Source organism: Colossoma macropomum, unplaced genomic scaffold (assembly GCF_904425465.1).
Source record: "Colossoma macropomum unplaced genomic scaffold, Colossoma_macropomum, whole genome shotgun sequence".
Taxonomy (NCBI): Eukaryota; Metazoa; Chordata; class Actinopteri; order Characiformes; family Serrasalmidae; genus Colossoma; species Colossoma macropomum.
Genome location: NW_023494792.1, coordinates 15678345 through 15699996, shown reverse-complemented (window position 1 = coordinate 15699996; position 21652 = coordinate 15678345). Strand labels below are relative to the sequence as shown.

At 38.1% G+C, this 21652-nt stretch overlaps 1 protein-coding gene across 1 annotated transcript in view; it reads left to right on the top strand.

Moving 5' to 3' along the window:
* The window catches only part of tafa5b (TAFA chemokine like family member 5b), a 28184-nt gene extending 8821 nt beyond the window's left edge, over positions 1–19363 (top strand). Inside the window, exons 2-4 of the mRNA XM_036575470.1 lie at positions 4223–4372; positions 18484–18611; positions 18712–19363. Of these exons, the coding sequence (XP_036431363.1) occupies positions 4223–4372; positions 18484–18611; positions 18712–18720 (287 nt within the window). The 3' untranslated portion in view covers positions 18721–19363. The remainder of the gene's footprint in view (positions 1–4222; positions 4373–18483; positions 18612–18711) is intronic.
* Positions 19364–21652: the final 2289 nt, after the last annotated feature.

Genomic DNA, 21652 nt, shown 5'->3' with positions numbered 1-21652 from the left:
AACACTGGTGGGCACCGGAGAAAGAAAGCGAGCGGGGCTGCTGTGTTTGTCATACAGCACAGGCCAGGCCTGGGCCGAATGAATGCGCGAGGGATTCAAAGGAGGAGTGCTTGAAGTCTGAATTCAATCAACACAGGGCCATGCTCCATTGGCAGCATGCTGATGAAGCTCCATGAATAGCCCCATGCACTCCCTCACTCCAGTGTTTAGCAGGCCTCAGTCATTAGGCCCTATTTGAGTCTGAGATTACAAATGAAAGCCAATACTTTTCCAGCTTGGGGCTCACCTCTCTAGCCATGCACATGCTCAGACAGGAGGGTACCATCTAGGCAGGAGTTTTAAAGGTAAACTACATACACCAAGGGAAAGGTGGATGCATTTTCACAACTGAACTGTTTTTCACCACAGTGACAGTGTTTGTACCTTGAAAGGTACGATCTTTGCTGAGAATGTATGATGGGTGCAGACAGAAATACAGAAGTCAAATTGCATGCTTTGTTGATTTTTTAAATGAAAATAAGTTAACACATCATCTGCAGAGAACTAACTTCTGTACATTTTAATGCAAAAAAAAAACAAAAATAAAAACGCATAAAACATTAAATATTGACGTGCCATCACTTTTATTTATTTATTTATTTATTTATTTATTTATTTATTTTTTTGTCCTCATTTATTTCTTTGTTTATTTATTAACAAAACATGTAATTTGACCAGGGGTGCCCAAACATTTGCCCACGACTGTAGATCTGTGACAACTCAAATAACGATTTGACTTAAATAATCATTTGAATGCATAATTTCTCTGTAAAGAGCAATAAAAATGACTGTGTATAACAGAGAGGTTTCCACTATTATTACATGTAATATGTCATAAAAACATTTTCTTGGTACTATATAAGACCTTTTTTGCACACGTGTAGCATTGCTCTGAAGAACACTTTTTGGCTCCTTTATTCTTTAGAACCTTACCCCAAAGCATTTTTTAAAATTATTTTTAATAACAGTATTTTATTATTTTTAACTCCCCATTAGTATAAACCATGCTGTATCATTAATCTACATAGATTTTTTCATCCTATTTTGTGTTTCAGTGGCTTTTGGGCTTATTGAAGTTTAAAGAAATTCTCTTGCTCCATCTAACTTCTAATCCGGGTCCTGAAGATTCCTTTCCATAACATTCCCACGTCAGCTCAGGAAGGGCTTGTTAATTAGTGGATTTTTTGGATCAGGCAGGGAAAATATGCAGAGCAGGGCTACTGCAGGACTAGGGTTGGGGACCATTGATCTAACGCTTCCTCTCACTGTTTTCCATCAGTGCTAATAAACCATTTACAGAAATAGCATCACTTTCGATTTTTTGATTGATTGATATTTATAATACAATAGACACGGGGCACTGCAGTGTGATATTGCAATGCCAAGGGCACGATGAAAGTTTCTTGGAGAACAGTACAATAACTTTGAGAGTTACTTTGGGAGGGAGAGTGAAAAAGAGCGAGTGCGGCTGGTGGGAGGGGAGAGATGGGGAGAGACAGAGAGAATCAAATCACTCTTGAAAATGTTCCAATAATCACTGAAGCGCTCAAGCAACTCAGCTGCCTGAAATAGATTGGAGTGAAAGTACTTTCACTTTTTATGATGAGAGAGGCTTGCAACAAGGGTCGTCTGGAGAACTTTTTTCAGGTTTTTATGGCAGCTCTGACAAGCCCTGCAATATTTCTCTTCTGCTTTAAATGTAGCCTGAAATACGGGGCGTAATAAAGGGTGCTTTGCATCTCGATGAGTCAGTGATGGGGTGAGAGAGGAGGGAGAGAAGATGGAGGGAGGATGGAGGGGTGTTGGCGGGAAAAGACTGAAGTCTGAACATGCCTCACAGGAATTAGAGATGTTTTTTGGCAGGAAAGAAATGATGAGTGACACACATGTTGGACTAAAGTCCATTTCTGCTATCTTCAGGGGATTGTGTGTGTGTGCATGCGCATGTGTGTTTGTGCGCCTGTGCATCTTAGCAAAAATTCAAGAAAAGCACAAATAATTCTAAACACAGAATAATGCTGTAGGTTGTAATCATGAGCACTGTAAAACTCACAGCAGGAGTCTTTCACTGAAATGAAAACATAAAAATACTGGCAAGTCTGAATGCCATTAGTCTGGATGCATTGTGTCAAGCTTATTAAAGATCTAGTCAGATCATTTCTGAAACAGTTTTTCCCCCTTTGTTTTTACCTAATAGATGGCCTGAGTAGTAACATCTACTTGTAGTTTATTCTGAACACATCAAAACCCTGATTTTCCATTATAGGCCTGATTTATAGATACACTGCAAAACTGCATACACTCCAAGAACATGTTAATTAAAAATACAGAGGAGTCAACATGCATTTAATGCTTTTGTACATCCTTTTTCTTTTGACAAACTGGATAATCAGTGTGCCAGCTGGACTGGATTGCCTTCTGCTTGAAGCCATTTGCTTTAACTTCTGCTGGATTGTTTTGATTGTCAAACATCTGCACTACATCCTTGTACATCAAATATTTGCTGATGCGTTGCTATTAAGTGCTGCAAGACCACATTCAGCAAACTGCAATGAAATCTGAATGGCTTATAGGTAAATTGCTGTTACTACAGCAGGTTAATGAGGACAGATTTGAATAACAGCAGTGATGTGCTTGTTCAGCAGAAAAGTTTCAAAATGCATTACAAATTTCCATACAACCCTTCACAAAATGGGCAAATGGATCTAAAATGTCTTGCTAAAAATGTATAAACAATCTAAACATAGCACCAGTGATGAGATGAGTTTTAAACCCTTAAATGGGCAGGGCCCACTAGCAGGCCTAAAGTTCTATAACACACTTCTAGAACCTATAAATAGCTCAATCAGTTTGCAAGTCCCCGTAGCTACTGAATAGCATGCCTTAGTATGTAATAAGCCTGGGATTTTAAGGTGTTAATGAAAGAGTGTTAAACCTAATTAAACTGTATTGTTTCAAAGATGATTTTCATCTTTTAAAGTAAATGGTAGACCCAGCAGTAGGTCAGTTATGTCTACTGTTTACTTTAAAAGATGAAAATCAGCCTCCCTGCAGTGCAATCACAGGAAAACACCTATTTATATAGTTATAATCTGAACAGTAAGCACTAGAATAGGTTAGGTTATATCTTCATAGGTTATACAAGGTTATATCTCCATTTAAATTGCAGTTCACTTTCAGTGTATAATTATGAAATTATTTCAATGTGTATTAGTGCTTTTTAAACATTTTCAGTACATTCTCAAAAATACAGGTTCCTAAATGTTGTTTGGCCTGCATGTATAGTTCTAGAAAACAAAATACATAAACTATATAAAACTGTTATAAAATATGGCTGTAAAATGATTAATGCAATTGGTGCAATTAATCACATTCTTTTGTGTAGTTATTTGTGATTAATCACATTTATCATACTTGCTCAAATTTGAACATTTGAGCCTACAGAAACTTTTTTTTAAATGTAAAATTAAAAATTTAATTTAATTTAAAAATCAGTGCATTTTCTTACAGCTATACCAGTGGACAAATTAAGCTTCATCAGAATTTATTTACTACTTTCAGTAATTCAATAACAGTACTTTTATCATGTGAATGCAGCGTCATCATAAGCATGAAAATCACAAGATTTCCATTTGCAGTTACTGGTTTTTATTGCTAGCATCCAGTGAGAACAACAGTGGCTTTGTGTACTGACATGATTGTAAACTTTTGCTCTCGTAGCAGAACATTATGTTTTGTTCAAGGGGAACTCGAGCTCCATTTAGCTGTTACTTTTGTTTTGTTGCAAGAGCAACTGTGCTTCAGGGTGGAACTATACATGATTTAAAGGTCAAAGTAGGCAAATTGTGGCATCAGTGATTTATCATATGTTATTAATACATTAACTTTGACTCTTCTAGTATAAAACTTTTACGTTATGTGAAGAACCACAGGCTCTGTAGGGAACCAGAAGTGATTCTGCTATAGCATTACTTTAAAGAACTCTTATTGATTTATTTTCATTATCATATATTTTGACAATAACCACAATAATTTTTATCACTGATATTATTAAAGACAAGTTTCACACTGTCCTATCCTTATACAGCAGCTTGACTCCTCAAGCCTTTAATTAAACTGTGATTCTGGAAAAAAAAAAGGAATTTTACAACATATTTACTATGCCTTTGTCCATTCAATTCAGGTCAGTTGGTGGCTGGCACATGTGAAATCATCACCCTTGACCGGGACAGCAGTCAGCCGAGGAGGACCATTGCCCGGCAGACAGCCAGGTGTGCCTGCAGGAAGGGCCAGATTGCCGGCACAACCAGAGCCAGTCCAGCATGTGTAGACGGTAAGAGCCAGGGGGCGTTGGTCCAGGCTTTGGTGTCACTGTATATCTGAGCCCACTGGAGCACACCAGAGCAGCGACTGATCCCAGAGATTATTCTGTCTGCTCAGTGAGCGGATGTGTGAAGCATCACTCATAGGATTTTGACTGTTGCTGTGGGTTTCATCACTGTCTCTTTCTGAAGGCAGGCCACCTGTGGAGGATTTGTATCAAGGTGCTGGACACCTGGGAAATCATGATCTTGTGGCGATGGGATTTAGATTGCTCTATGTGATCTCAGTGTGTGAGAAGAAATCCATGGAATTGAAACTCAACTTGAGAATAAGATGGTTCTTATATGCAGTCCACTTTCATTTGCATTCAAATCATTGATGTTAAATTAACTCCACAAGAGCTAAATTAACAGCCACTGAAACTCATGTGACGTCAGTCTGGATGAAGCTGGCCAGGCTCCTGGAGCAGGCTCAAATTTGCTCTGCAAGTGTTAATTGAACACTGGTGATCTTGTATAATGCAGTGACTGAGTAGAACTTTCCGAACCAGAGTCAGCAGAGCATTGCAGTTTGCTGGAAAATGGATTGCACAGATAGAATCATCCACACGTCCTCAAGTTGTCCGCTTTCATTTTCTTAACGGTAGTTGCTGTCTCACATGAAATTTTAATACATATTTTGTTTGGTAAAACTTGTTAAAAGCAAGTTAAAAGTATGCATGCTTGGTGCTGGCAGGGAGCATAACATTGCAGTCCAAAAAACACGAGTTAAAGCACAAAAAAACAAGTATCAAGTATTTTGTATTTTTTTGGTTTTCATTTTTCGACATCATTTGAGCACAGCAGCTGCTCTTTATGTTATGTAAAAATTTTATGATGAATTTCAACAGAAATGCTCCAAAATTGCTTGAATAAAATCTCTTTACATTAACTTACATTAAAAGTAAAGAACACTTTAAAATCACACTTTTTCTGTCTCCTACAAATGTATTAGTTTTTCTATGAGCTTTTGTTATGACAATGACAATATGTCACGCATTCAGTTGCACACTGATAGTAAAGAAGGATTTAGCAAAAATCCATAATTCACTCCTTTTTATACAGATTCTAAATTTTTTGAGACATATTTGTGTCTCAATCCCATGAAGGTCACATTTCATGGAGATAATCTCTTACTGCCATTCCTCTCCAGTCACACTAAAGTTTTGAAAAAGTATTGTGGTTTATTGTAATATGTCACACTGTTCTAAATATTGCTGACAAGAAAGCTAAAATCAGTAAAATATCCAATCTTTGGCTAGAAAACATTTGGATTTCGAGAAAATGCAGATTTTTAAATCCCAAGCTTAAGTTTCCTTAAAAAAATCAGTGTGTAATAAAGGCAGAGGATCAACATTTCTCTCTTGACCACTACCTGACCACAGACGCTCCTTAGGTACAATTTCATGCTCTCTGGCCCTTTCCTTGTCTCTCACAACATGACAGGGTGAAGCTATTGATTTCTGAGGAGGGCGAGAGGGGATGAATAGGAGCTATTGTCAGACAACCACAGCAGCTAGCGGCCTGATTGGTGGCCTTGTGATGTCCCCACTGGATTAAATGATAGCTCTTCAGAGCGGCTGGAGGAAAGTATTCTGTTTATCTTAGTGCCCTGTGGCTCTATCTGATCCTGGTGAAAAAGCAGGTGATCGGGGGGACTTTGGAGTCAAAGAGAGAAATAGGCTGCTCTGTCTGCCATTGTGCCAGGCTTTTCTGCCAGGTTCAGTCAAGCGATTGCTGGCAGTGTGTAAACATGCCTTGCTGTTGGAAGGTGAGCTATTTTTCAGTCACACATGATGGGATGAGGCTAGGAAAACCAAAAAGGCCTCCCTATCTGCTGGAGCATGGTTAAAAAGATGATGACGAGACTGGAGGTCAACCACAAATTCTGCCAATAAACAACGTTTGAAGTCTCTTTGAAGAAACACTGGTTAAGCAGTACACCGTAAAAAGTGTCAGCTCTAATTATGCCCTCTGTCGAGGCACTTGAAGAACACCTAAAGCGATTATTGATCTTGTTTTTCAGGGTTTTTTTTCAAATTCATCATTAAGAGACAGCTGATAAAAGGTGAAGATGTGATGTATAAAATTAGAGGTCTGTGCTGATGCTGTACTGTGTAGTGAGGAGAATGTAGGTTTAAAATATGATAAAAGATATATGTAGAATAATGTTGCTGTTGAAACAAAACCTTGTATCTCCAAAATGTGTACTTTTTTAGAAGAAGGAAAAAACATTCTTTACTTTTAATGGAGTATAATTTTGGAGTATTTCTTTTGGTCCATTTAACATGAATTTTTCACACAATATAAAGCCCAGCTGACATTTTCAAATTATGTAAAAAGCAAAAAATAACAAAAATGGAGATACAAGGTTTTTCCAGACAGAGGTGATTAGGGTTTTGGCCATGGAGCCTAATGCTGCTGTGGATATGTAGGTGGATGTGTGCAGAGTGCAGATCTATGTGTGTTGTGCTGCGGGAGTACATGCAGAAGCATTACAAATAGCAAACTGGCTACTGCCATGTCACCCACAAAGACACCTCAGCTAAGATCAGTTCATGTAAAGATGTCTCCTGCACAGAATTTTGCCCCTGACTGCAACTAGTCAAGTCATGCATTTTGAATATTAAGATTATTTCCAGAAAAGAATTATCCACACATAAATGTAGATGTAAATCGGATGTAAATCTAAACTCAAGTCAGTTCAGGAAGTGGTCAGAGATACATTCATTCAGACTGTTAAATAAAGGTAAATGCATCAGTCTAGGCCACACATGACAACCCAAACACCTTCCAATACATTTCATCATAACAGCTGTTTCATGATCACGATGACTAAAACAGTCATCTTCTTATAAAAGATGATTGCTGGGGCTTCTAAGTGGTCTAACCATATTAAGTGTTCAAACTATCATCAGGAGATTGTGAGTTTGTTCCCTGGCAATGCCGCAGTCATGTGTAGCTGGCCGTTAAAGGAATTTAATTGGCCTGACTTGGTAAAATGACCCTACCTCTTCTTAACTCCCCTCACTCAGTGTAATGTTAGCCAATGTAGGCCTCCATTAGTTGAAATATCAGAACTGACAGTTAGCATTCTCCTCCAAGCACGTTGAGCTGTCAAGTGGTCTTTTGAAAAGATGAGGTGCTGCCTCATGTGTCTTGGAGGAAGTTTGTGCTGGCTTTTGTGCTCCCAGCTTGGTACATTCGTGTGATGGGGGGTACTCATCTAGTGGGTGGACTTAATTGGGTACAGAAAGTTCCTGCTGAAACTAGTGTCTTGCTCCAAGTTTAAGGAAATTAATGTAAGGCAAATTTTGAAAATAAAATCAAATGTAGATAATTTTTCACTTACTTCAGATGTAGTCAATCATCTGAGACATGTTTGATGTCAAAATTTTGCTTCTTTAGTTTAGCGCTGGAACAACAAGGCTAACATGGCTAACACATGGCTAACGAACAGTAGAAGTCAATAGTCAACCAATTTTTTTCCTGTAAATTCATCTCTGAAACTTCTCTCAACCTGCTCAAACTGCAACCAGGTCTTTATTAAGTTTGTACAGACTTGTTGACAAAACATTGTAAATTTGATTTACCATTCATTCAAAACCACTCTATTAAGATGGCCACCATCTTTTGCATAGAACAGGAAGCACTATTATCAGCAAATGTGCATGCTTCACATCATATAGCAATCAATGCTGGCTTTCACAAAGCAATTCAGAGTAAGAAGTTTGATCTTGGAACAGATTTCTTCTTTATTTACGATGATGATTGCTACACAAGCCTCATCCTAAACTATGAAACTATTAACTTTTTTAGTACTATATAGAACCCTATTTGCCAAGACTGTACACTCTTTAAAATGGTTCTTTAAGGATTCTTTAGTAAAAATAATGGCTCTGTATAGAACCAGGAACACTCAAAGAACTATTTGAATACATAATTCATTCTTTGGCTGATCAAATGGTTCTTCTCAACATAAAAAAAACAGCTGTATATGATTCTTTTAAAAACTTCCACTATTGTTATCAGTCAAAGAATCCTTTTTCAGTACTATATAGAACCCTTTTTGCTAAGAGTGTAGGTTCTGAAGGGGTTTGTAAATACAGACCTGTATTTCAATCAGACTAACTGGAGACACATTTTACCACCAAGTGTAAATGCATGTGATTACAGTCTTATCAGGATACAGTTTATATACAAACCACATGAAATGTGGTGTAAAGAGCATTATTCTTGTTCATGTACACTACAGTCTTCCTGCAGCTGCATTACAGCATTTCAGGATGAGATTACACTGAGTCATCAATAAACAACAGTCTGCTCAAGCGCTGATCAGCACCATTGGCTAAAAGATACGTTAAGCTGCTGCTAAATGTAAGCTTTGCTGCATGTAAAATCTGGCATGAAGAATACTGAACAGGCTTGGATAGCATTATTCATTCTAACAGCATCTTTAATGCTTTTATGAAAGTTCACTGAATTTCTCAAAAGAAGAGACAAAGCATGACGAGCAGGGCATATTTGCATTGTTAATGGTTGAAATATGCAAAAAGAAGAAAAAAAAAACAATCTCACAATGTCTCAGCATTCTGCAGATTATTCTCTTCAGCATGTGGGCATTTTATTTGATTACTCTTGGAGCAAATGAGTTTTATTTACATGGAGAATGCATCTTGTACAGTAAAGCAGTTTTTGCTATGATTAAGTATTTGCAGGTGCTGGAAACAAAACAGATTATGTTATAATACATCCCATTTCTCTCAGAGCTTACTGAAGGCAATGCATAGTGCATTTTACACATCAATTAAACAATCTAATTATCCTTCACAGTGTTAACAGTGAGAGATCTTAAACTCACAGACTTACTACATATTTGCCTCAGAGCTATTCAGCACCTCCAGTTACTTCTTATAAGGATTGTAAAAATGTTGGTTTAAGAAAAGCGTTGCATTGTTGTTCTCAGAGCTGAAATCCAACAAGGGAAAAACAATGCCATGCCAAGCTTGACTAAACTCACAAGGACATCTGTCATTACTCTGTATCACACCCACCTCATCATGCAGCCTGGTTAGAGTGATGATAACAACAAAAAATAGCCCTGCATTCAGAATAAGTCCTAGAAAAGCTGTAGCTTTTTACTTCAGCATAGTTAAATTGGTGGACTTGTCAAGAAGTTTAACTGTAACAATAAGAGGCTACACCTTTATGACAGAGTCATGGGATAAAAAATGCAGATAAATGACATTTTGCATGTGTCTTGGGGGTATGTTCAACACGGTTTTGTGTGTTTTTTTTCTCTGGGTAGAATTCAGGCACAAGTCATAGCATTCTGAAGGAAAAGGCTGAATTCCTTTATTAGTTACCTGATGAAATGGTTAGTAATTTTTTGCAGTCAGATGAACAAACCTCATATTCCAACCTGACAAGCAGTATAGTTTAGAATAACAGCTGTGCTTCTAACATGAATTGCAGTGTTTCCTTCGTTAGCAAAGAGCTGACAGTTGATTAGATGCGCGTATCTTGTATGTACACCCATTGGCCATTTAATCAAATACAGCTACTATATAGGTGCACCTTAGTACTAGAGGTACTAGAGGTACTAGAGAATAGAGGTACTGGGTACTAGAGAATTACTGACTGTAGCCTAGCTGTTGCTGCAAAGTGTATGAGCCCTTTACTCCATTCATCCGTGGAAAAGGACCACTATACGACCATCGCTGACCAAATATTATTTGCTAATATTTAATATTATAAGCTGTATCAGGTATGGCAGTGTTTGTGGGTTTTTTTTACACACATCACTGCTGGATTGAGAATGGTCTGTCAACCAAAAATATCCAGCCAATAGTATGAGCTATAGTCTCCAAATGTACACCTACAAACACCATCAGCAAGTTAGATGTGTCTAATAAAGTGACTAAATGTATAATGCATAGAATAAATTGTGTAGAATACATAGTCATTTATCCACTGGTCATCTGGGTCAGTCAAGAAGGCTTTGAGAATGGGTTAAGAGGCTGTGATCTTATGTGGCTCCCTGCAATGTGCTTCACAGAGCTTCTGTAAGTGAATAGTATTCTAGACCTGTGACATGTGAAACTGCATAGATGCACATGAAGCAACATGAGTCCACTTTGTTACTTCAGGTCAGATACTGTGTTAACACAAATGAAATTACTGTTCGTATATTGAAATTAAGCAGCAAAAACAGCCTGTTTTGAATTCACTGTTTTTGTGATGTCACAAAACTCAAAGAACTGAACTCAAATCATCTATTCAGCCTACATAAGTCTAACCCACAACACAGGGCAGGCAATCACATCAGGAGTCATTTGCATATGTTTGTCTTGTCTAAAGACACACTAAAAAGGATAAAGAGAGGTTGAAAAAATGCTCATGTAAAAATGAATTCAGGGTTGTCAAGTGTCTGATTTTGAGCTTTATTGTCTGGTTGATGGTGTTGATCGGACTCTAAAATGTCCAGATGAGACTCACTCTAAAGGTGTCTGACTTCATGATAATATGACGATGATAAAGTGCCGTTCTGACCGTCATTGCATCTCTCAAGTGATCATATCACCACTCGTAGGGCGTAGGATGTGGAGCCATTAAGGGCATAGTGGCAAAATCTGTAATCTTTTTGTAAATGGTGCTAGAGTTTGTTCTGCAGCTTCCTTCAGCCTCTTTCCTTTGATTGAAGCTTGGTTTTTAAGCTTTGGAAAGCGTCACTGAATCAAGAGACTTGTTCCTTTTGTCGTATTGTCTCCTCTCTCTACTGTTGGTTAAAAAAAAAAAAACAAAAATCCAAATCCAAGTGTAACCGCTGGAGCTCTAGCAGGCCCACAGTGACACGCTTTCGGAATAAATGAAAGCATTATGAGAGAAAGCATGTTATGTACTTACTTATAGCAGCTATCCTGTGATGATGGAGAATAGTGTGTGAGCTCCCCCACTCTCAGAGTTACTTGATTAAAACATGGCGTCTCCATGGGGACCAGCGAAGAAAAATGTCTTTGCTGCCTCTGTGTGGAGTTCTACTCTTAGGGGGATTTAATAAGAAAATTCCTCATTGCTAAATGTGAAAGTGAGAGTGCATATATCTGGCGTTTCTCTGTGGCCTCTAAACTTCAAACTCTTCATCTTAGTATTAGCCATGTGGGAGTATCAGTCTTATCCTCTGTCTGTTACAAAACTTTTAGAAGGTTTCTCACACGCAGAGGTACACTCTTAAAAATAAAGGTGCCAAAAAAAGTTACACGCAGTTTGACTCAGACGCCAGCAGTGCGAAACAAAAGCAGGTTTTGTAAGACTTGATTATAAGGTTTTTTCCACATTCTCCACATATCGACGGATAGGTAGCACAGTCTTTTTTCCTGGAATTCATGTGTGAATGTAGCTAAGTAAATGAGTATTTTGTATTTCTCCCAGTAATGTTATTTTGATTTTTATTGGCTGCTCTATTAAAACACAGTCTTTGCCAATTGTGTTACAATATGATGAGTTTTTAGTTTACTAACATTAGGTGAAAATGTGCACCATCTGAGGAGCCTAACTCACTAGAATATAATGTTAGAGAGGGCATGTAAGACCACATGTGTGCACTTTATTTATACAGCAGGGGTGGGGGTGGGGTGGGGGGGGGGTTTAAAGATTTATTGAGTTTATTGAATTATTTTTTCTATCCATAAAATAAAAATTTTGGAATCTGTCAATTTCATCGGAAGGCAGTGTTCTCCTATCATTAGGAAAACAGGGAGTGAGTTTAAAAAACCTCCCCATAATGAAAAGGTTTGATGCTGATTAAAGTTTTTTTTTCCTACAATCAGACATGCAAGATGAGACATTTAAAAAACTTTATTTTTTTAAGCTTAAGAAATCTAATCTAAGCTACTTTCATTCACAATCAGGTATGTACAGTATCTCAGTGATAGATCTAATCTGTATTCTTTAGCTTTTGGACTCTGTGTGGCTCTTTGTGAGTGGTCTATCTGACAGTTCCACACTCAGACAGAGTGTGCCTCTTTGAAGTATTGATTTGGAAAAGCACTACTGCGTTTTGCCACAGTCGGCCTGCCTATCAGTGCAATGGTGGTCTCCCCAAAGCCCCTCAGAGACTCTGCGGATGGCTCATTAGTGGAGCAGGCTGAGAGTAGCACTCAGTCAGTTGCACACCGGTAGGTAATAGGATGCTCTTTGGCACTTGTTTGTGTTTGTTGATTGTTGTTGCTCCATTAGACAGTGGAGGTGTGGTGTCAGGCAGTGTGCTGTTTGGGCTACCTAGTACTTACAGTCCTGTCCTGAAACTGCTGCAAATCAAATTAGTCACATTATCTGCTGAATTACTCAGAAAGTAATCATTCAAACTCCAGTACCCAACAAATGGACTGCAATGAGTCCACACAGCTGATAGAGTGAAGGGCTTTTCATGTCAGGTTGGTGGATGTTGGCGATTGTTGAGTGTAAAAATAACTGACAGTGAGTGTGAACAGTGCTCTATTTTCGCTTGAATGACATTCAAAGTCCATTTTAAAATACCACATGGACTATTAAGGCCATTTATGCCATTTTCTTCTCATGCTGAGCCACTTGTTTTTTTCTCTTTTTCTCTCTATGAGTCATGTTCTCTCTGGCTTGGGTATGCCTTTGAGCTCCACAATCTGAAATGATGCCTTTCATTAGCAAGTATTACACATACATTCACAATATCCTATAAAATAGCCTAATCATTTTAGATTTGCAGTTTGTAGACTAATACATTTGTTTGTATAATACACAATAATACACAATCATAAGACAAGAACAGGTATAGTTTGGAGGTATAGATGTCTTTCAACTACTACTTAAATCACCTATTCAACTCAAATCAACTTCAACATTATTGTCCCAATGGGGAAACTTGTATTGCTAACAGAGAACCATACATACACCTGTATCAGAATCAGAACCAGAGTGAGAATCTTTATTCGCCAGGTACATTCTCACTGGGGTGGTACCCTCAAGGGTACATCTCAGTACCTTTAGTCAGGGAACATAATTGTACCATAATCCACTGAAATTATATTTTCTAAGTTGCATTAACTTCACACACCCCGTCTCGTCTCTAGGTTTTTTATTTTATTGTTCTGTTTTAAAACATTAGATTATGAAAACATAGATGATAAAATATGTACTAATCACCTGGGAAAAAAAACATATTCAAGGTACACAACCTTAAAACCACTGTTGTACCTTTGAGGGAACATTTACATTGTTTGTACCTTGATGAATGAAAAATGTATCTGCACAGAACCTTTATTTATAACAGTGTACCAGATGTACAAGACATTTCTGTTGGTGCGGATGTCAATATATGGTTAAACCGCATAAATATAGAAAAAGATGTAATATATTTAAGCAACAGAACACGAGAGGGACTGTGTTATCATGAAATAACATCATGGCTGTGATTTGGTTGCAGCTGTGATGTTATTGGTGATAACATATGACCTCGAGTGTTCTATTGGTTTTATATAACAGTTAAATAAATAAAGTAAGAAATAAATAAATTGGGCCATGAACATGGCATTTAATATGTTTTAATGTTCGCAGTTCCTTCCGCCAAATTATAGTTCCTTAACAAGCAGCTCGGTGATACGTCACAGTAACGAGCTCCGCTCACTCGCTGCACAGTCGTAAGTTCGTTCTCCAGCTCCACACAGACCAACAGACAATTTAGGAATTTAGTGTAATCTCATCTTCAGAGTCTGACCAAATCGGCTGTCGGTCAAATGTGATCTTAAAAGTAACCATTTTCTGTTTGTGGCAAAGTAAAAAGTAAAAACGTTCAAATGGCTTGAGCATCTCCTATAGCTGTCAAAGTCGTTGCTTAGCAACGGCGTCTCAGCTGAGTGATACAGTGTTTGTGAAAAACCTGTGATGTTATGGCGAAATAACAGCGCGGTTAGAACGATTCTCAACCAATCAGCTTGCGTGGCCGGAACTAACCGTTGTATAAATAAACATAAATTACACAGTATCTGCAAGTGATATAAAAGATGTGCAGTTTGAGGTCAGAACTGATACAATCATGTACTGAAGTTTTGAAGTACATACAGCCAAAAGAATTAAGCAGCAAATATAATTTTAGGTGTAAATTCAAACATATTAATATACATATATATATATATATATATATATATATATATATATATATATATATATATATATATATATAGCAACAAGTTAAAGTGTGTAAGTGCACTGACTATAGTAGAGGAGAGTGGGAGAGGCTCTTATAGAGAAGGGTTATGGTATGGTATATACAGTTTTTATGAACATTACAGTGTGTGTAATGAAGTGCACATGCAGCGGATTAAAACAGAGGAATGTGAGACGCTTCCTTGTTTAGGAGAATGATGGCCTGGGGAAAGAAGCTGTGGAGATTATGGTTGGTCTGAGACTTTAGGGCTTTGACCACTGACATGGAAACCACTAGAAGAGAGAGTGAGAGGTGTGAGGGGTCAGTCATAATTTTTCCTGCACCCCCTTTCTCATCCTAGATGAGTAAAGATCTTCGAGGGTGGAGAGCCGACAGCTGTTGATTTTCCCTGTACATCACACTGTTCACTGCAGCTTATGCTTGGTGTGAACATGCAGAGATGGACCAGATGGAGGTAGAAGATGTGATGATGGATTTTATTATGGCAGTGTAGAACTTGACCAGCAGTGCTTGAGTCAGCCAAATTTCATGAGCTGCCACAGGAAATAAAAGCGCTGCCGGGCCTTTATCATAGCTGCAGTGCTGTGTCTGTCCCATTGAGATCCTGCACATACACATGCACACAGTCTTAAACAAAATTTTGGACACCCATCATCATTGATCAAAATATAACATTGATTTTTTTTTTTTTTTGATTTACTCCCAATAACATAAATTGAAAAAAAATTGTACAAAAATTGTAGTTTAATTAGAACAAGAACCTTTATATGGTCATTAATTACTCACTGTAAGGAAGTGCTAAAGTGAACTGGACATAGAAACATAAGCATATAAGAATGTCATTGGCTGTGACCTGCAGTTATCTCAGTCATACTTCTTAAGTTCTTAAATGAGGATGGACTGGATTTGCATAAAAAGCATCACCTGTGATTATGACAGAGGCCTAAATTTGAATACAGGTGCTGGAAGTAAGCAGCGGGATACTGGACCACAGGCTAAAAACCATTCATTACTTTACAGAATGCATTAAGCCTTTAAGCCATGCTGAACATTTTTAAAGGCTCTTTAAAGTGTGTGTGAGTGTTTGTGTTTCTTCAAACCTGTTAAAAACAGTCTGTCTCAAAACATTATAAATCAATTCCTGGTGGAGTAACGACCTTTTTACTATCTTTTCATCCCAGCAAGATCAAAGACAGTGTTGCATCTACTGTGGAGAAGCATAAAACATTGTGGCAGCTACAATAAAATAAAATGAAAAGTACTGACAACACTGTCCATCTGTGTAGTTCTATGTTTTTTTATTTTACCCCAATTTTGTAACTTTATCAAATTTATTTATTTGCCACAAACATTTTTGATCACATTTTTTTCCCTAGAAATATGACTATTCTCCCACAACTCTCTCTCTCTCTCTCTCTCTCTCTCTTCATCCATCTCTCCTTCTGTCTCTAAGGGACAATATGTCATGGTATGCAAATGAACATATATGGGTGCCCCAGTTATTATAAATAGACATTTGTGTTTGATTAAGTGAAAAAAAAAACAATCTTACCTCAGGAAAAATTGGTTCTCTGATGATCCAAAGTGTTCTATTTTATTATCAGGCCAAGTCTTTTGTTTCATTAGCTTTTGCCTCTGCAATATATCAGATATAATGTCCTCTCTTTTCTTAGCTATAACCTTCAAGGCAGTTGTGGATTTCTGCAGTAATTACATATAAAATAGGGGTCACAACGTCAGAATTACGCAGCAGACCATCTGCATCAGTAGGAGTAAATAATGAACATGTATCCTGACCTGTAGAGGCACGTGCAATTTCTATTGCACAGATGAGTTGGATCATGTTTGTTTGCAGTGGGTAGATGAGAAAAGGATGATTCATAACTGCACTACTAGTTCAGATCATACTGCCACCACAATTGTAGTTTGGCAGTTTGAGATTTCCAAATTGTGTTTGCTGCTCTAACAGCCTCTACTTGTCGGGGATGCCTTTGCACTACAGTTTGGAACACGGCTGCATGGATTTTCTTCCATTCAGTCATAAGAACATTAGTGAGGTCGAGCACTGAGGTTGGATGACAAGACCTGGCTCACGTTTGGCATTGCAATTCATTCCAAAGGTGCTGGATGGGGTTGAGTTCAGGGCTTCAGTGCAGGCCAGGTCAAGTGCAGGTCAAGTTCTTGCACACAAAACTCGGCACACCAGTAAAGCTCTTTCACATCAAACTCGGCAGAGCAATGACGTTCTTCCACACCTTGGCAAATAATTTCTTTATGCCTTTGTTTTGTGCACAGGGGCACTGACATGCTGAAACAGTAAAGGGTCTTCTCTAAACTGCTGCCACAAGGTTGGAGGCACAGAACAATGAAGAACATCATTGTGTGCTGTAGCCTTAAGATTTCTCTTCACAAGAACGAAGAGGCTGAAATTCATGAAAAACAGCCAAAGACATTATTTCTCTGCTACCAAACTTTACAGTTGGCACTATGTATTCAGTCAGGTATTCTCCTGACATCCTTCAAACCCAGATTCATCCGTCACACTGCCAGATGGTGAAACATGATTCATCAGTACAGAGGATGCATTTCCACTCCTCCAGATTCCAGTGGCAAAGTACTTTACGCTACTTCAGCCAACTTCAGAACCATTAGTTTCAATAACAGTTTCTTGAGCTGTTAAACTAGTCACATCCACAGTACCCACAAGATCATGAATACAAACTCTACTCAAACCATATGCACTTTAATATCATTCTGAACTGCTGACTGACTTTGTATACACTTGGAATGAACACTACACATACACATCATTGTTTACTGAGCACCACTCCTAAAAATTGCTGCACATATTTTGGACATTTTGCACATACCCACACACACTGTGTGTGCAGTAGTACACTTCCATGTCTCTAGTTCTTCTGTATGTATTGTCTGTAGCTTATTGTCTATTTATTGTATTCTCTATTTTAGTTTTTTACTTATTTTGTGTACATATGTAGTCTGTTATCCAACTAGTACATGAAGTAGCCTGAACATGTTATACTGTACCCCCATATAGGTATAATGACAATAAAGCTGAATTGAATTGAATGGTGATCTTAGGCTCGTGTGCAGCTCCTCAGCCAAAGAAACCCAATCCATTATGCTCTGCATACAGTGCAGTTCAGCACTCAACTTACAGTTGATCAGGGCAGCTTTAGCAGGGCAGACATTTGAGAGATTGACTTGCAAGAAGGTGGCATCTTTTGATAGTCTACATTGAAAGTAACTGAGAATGTAACATACTGACCCTTTAGTATGACCTGCGCTACTGCCAGTATTTACATGCAAAGATTACATGATTCCATGCTTGATTTTATGTGTATTAGCAGTGAGTACAGCTGAAATATGCCAAACCCACTAATTAAAAGGATTTTCCTCATACTTCTGGCAAGGTAGTTTACTTTTAGAATTAACAAAGTTTATTCTCTTGTCGTTATGTAGTTTATCTACTTCCACCAGGGATTAGCTGGTGGTGTGTTTGAGTTTCTATATGAATCGTGGACAAAGCTGCAGCCACTGAATTTTCAGGCTCCAAGATGATACCTTTTAAAATTTTGGCTGACTTTTGTTATGAAATCAATGGCCCACTGTGCTGATCATTTTGTGCTTTTTCACTGAGCAAGATCCTGTTAGATCAATACCTCATAGGTCTGATTTCTTTCCATTTGAAAACACCAGGTATCATTTACATTGTGTGCGAATTTCATAATAAGTGGACCAACACTTAAAATCTTGTTACTTTAAATTATGAGTTAACAATGTTTTTGGTCTTACAGGTATACTTTGTCTGAATCATTTTATATATTTGTAATACTTTTTGTATTAAACTTATGTTTTCAGCTCATATTGTGAGGAGCAGGCAGTGGTGTGAGATGATGCCATGTTTGGATGATGAGGGCTGTGACTTATTAGTAAACAGATCAGGCTGGAGATGTGCACAGCCTGGAGGCAGAGTGAAAACTACCACAGTAAGCCACTGCATTAACTTCTTTTCAGCTCTATATGTCTTTACTGATATAAAAAAGGACACACTTTTTATTCAATAATAAAATTCTCATTGTTTCACAGGTATCCTGACATCAACTGGAGTCAATGCTTCTGAAAGAGGCTGCTGGGTGCAGGAGCTCCTCTCCATCCTCCATGGCCACAGATATCATCTCTATCTGATAGTCTGTCCTTCCGTCCATTGACAGGATAAATGGAAGAAACTACAGATCTGCCCCTGGTGCTTCTGTGGATGGTCTGATGGATCCCACAACTAATGGGAGATGCACAGAAACTGGCTTCATGTGTGACAATCTCAGAAACATATAGATGGATACTGCTGGACTGGACAGGATGTGGATTTGTTGAGGAAGACTGTTGGAGTTTTGTTTCAAGCTCCATTGATATCTGATATTTTTTTCACAGACCAAAGAAAAACTGATTGGACAGTAACCTCTATGTGGAAAGATTTTGAGACATGAGCTGTTAATGACAAGAATCAATGCACAAAAAAACTAAACACAAATATATAAATACAGACATACCTGCATATCCACATACACGTGATCATTGAGCACAGAGATGATTATGAGCATTTGTGAAAGCTTTGAATTCTCTGTGTAACTTTTTGGGATTCTTCAGTTGGTCCCGTTGCTGTATCACGAACATAAAACAGCTATTTTTGGAAGGCGCAACAAGCACGATTGATGACAGGTCAAAAGGAACTTTGACAAAAGACCAATAAATGTATTTTCAAAGGCACAAAATGTATTTAACATTTTTTTAAAATGTAATATCTTTCTATAGAAACAAGAAACTTATTTAACACAGATGATAATGTACTCATGATTGCAACTATAAATGGTGGATCCACAAGCAGCCACGTCCTTGCCATTTTGACTTGTTCTCCTTGGAGATCTACTTACTCAAATGATGTGACAACTTTATTATTCCCACACTGTATTTATCATATGAAGGTAAATCTCAGAATGGATGTCCATCATAATGAAAGTGTTTATGTACCAGTCCTGCTGTTATATGTTATATGACAACTGTCGCCACATTAAGGTAATGGTCCTAATAAGATAATGGAGTTCCACTCTTTCATATATCTTCTGTACGCACTCAGGTCTGCTTCAGCGTGCTTTGTGTCAGGTTTTGCCTCTCTTAGTCCATTACTCTGCCCTTGTCCTCTTCCTTTCCCCCTCTGTACGGAGCCTGTGGAGATATGCTGCTGTCAGCCAGGCTTCAAGCTCCATTTAACATCACTAACAGCCTGCATACATTACACACAGCTCCCCTTATTACTGACACATTGCTGCTGCGCCCCTGCCGGAGTGCTCACCTCTCCTCTGCTCCCTCGCTCAAAGTGACGTGTGTCAGGAGAGAGTGGTTGTATGCTTTATACGCTGCACTGAATAAACTTACAGGAACTTTTGCTGTAATTTACTGCAGTCATATTTCACACTCAGGCTACCATGCATTAAACGCAGTGTGTGCGACTGGGAAAGAGAACCAGCACTTGTCTTTTATAGAGGCGGGGTTAAGAGACTGAAACATCTTAAAGAAAGTAATTGCTGTGAATTGCTGATGTATATGAAGGATAATTTTATTATAAAGCTATCAAAAAGGCCAAGCTAATTCATAATCAGTTACTATATTATCTGGTTAACCCATACTAATTGTTAAAGACATTTTAAACAATTATTAAGCCATTATTAAACTAGCAGTGAAGAGGACGGGCGAGAAGCAAAAGGACCATTTGCCGAAGTCAAAAGCTCTCATAAATTCATAATCTTAGCTTGACGTGATGTATTGAACCTTCATAAATTCCTATACACATCACAGAAGCCTGGCTCACTCATCCACAAACTAAATGAGAAAAATTACAGACTTTGCCAGTTCCCGTTAAAACCCCATTTACATTCTGTCAGCTCCTATTAAGAACGAAGATTGGGACAATGAGCAAAAATATGCACGGAGAAGAAATCCAGCCCCAGTCCATCACGGTAATTTCAACACTGCCTACCAAGCTGGCAGCCGATTTCTCCTCAGTCTGGACTTTCCTCCGTGCATGCGCTACACTAAACACAAGCTGATAAGCACCCTGCCTGAAAACCTGCTTGAACATTATTATACAATTATGTGCATCCAGTAACAGTATCAGCCGTGGATTAGAGGCACTAAATGCTGAGCTATGAATAAATTACCCAGAGATTTTTTGCATAAGCAGGAAAAGCTTACAGGGAGGGGCATGTATGCTCCTAGTCTGTCTGTAGCTAACATAGTTTCATCAAGTGGACATGTTGGGTAATGTGTGTAAAATACTTGGAGATAATCCAAATCATCCAAATTACTGATATAATACTGATATAATTACATAAACAGATGCTTCATGTGAAAATAGGTGTTTTTGTTGTGACACATAGCTGTTTTTGTGCATGCTTTGAGTTTAGAGGCAATTATACTCCAGTTAAAGATTTACCTGCCTATCAGCACGATTCCCCTAATACTAAACTGTCTTGACAAGGAAACGTTGTCTGCAATTCAAATGGAAATAATTAGAGTTGCAGATCAGTAACAAGATCCTATTGCTCTGTCATTGAAATGTCAGAATAAGTAGCTGGGTCTCAGCTGTGCTTCTGAGCAAACTCTATTTTCTAGAATTGAAGGGAGAGATTAAAAGTGATGTATGTATAATTGTGAAAAATCTAAACCCTGGCCTCTTTTTATAGTGCAAATAACTGATGATGGGGAAACCAGGAGAGAACTCCGCAATTATAGATAATTGTGCTGCAATTATAAATTTGCATGACAAAACCGCTGCTTACATTAATACCTGACCAACAACTTTGCACCTGGAGTGAACACAAGCAGGGGAGAGCAGTCTGCCGCAGAGCATTCTACCTTTCTTTTAAAGGTGTAGAGGGAAAAAAGCAACCCAAATATGTGTTATTATCAAAATATAGTTCATTACAAAATATGGGATTCACTATCACAAAAAGACAATTGCTTACACTTCCAT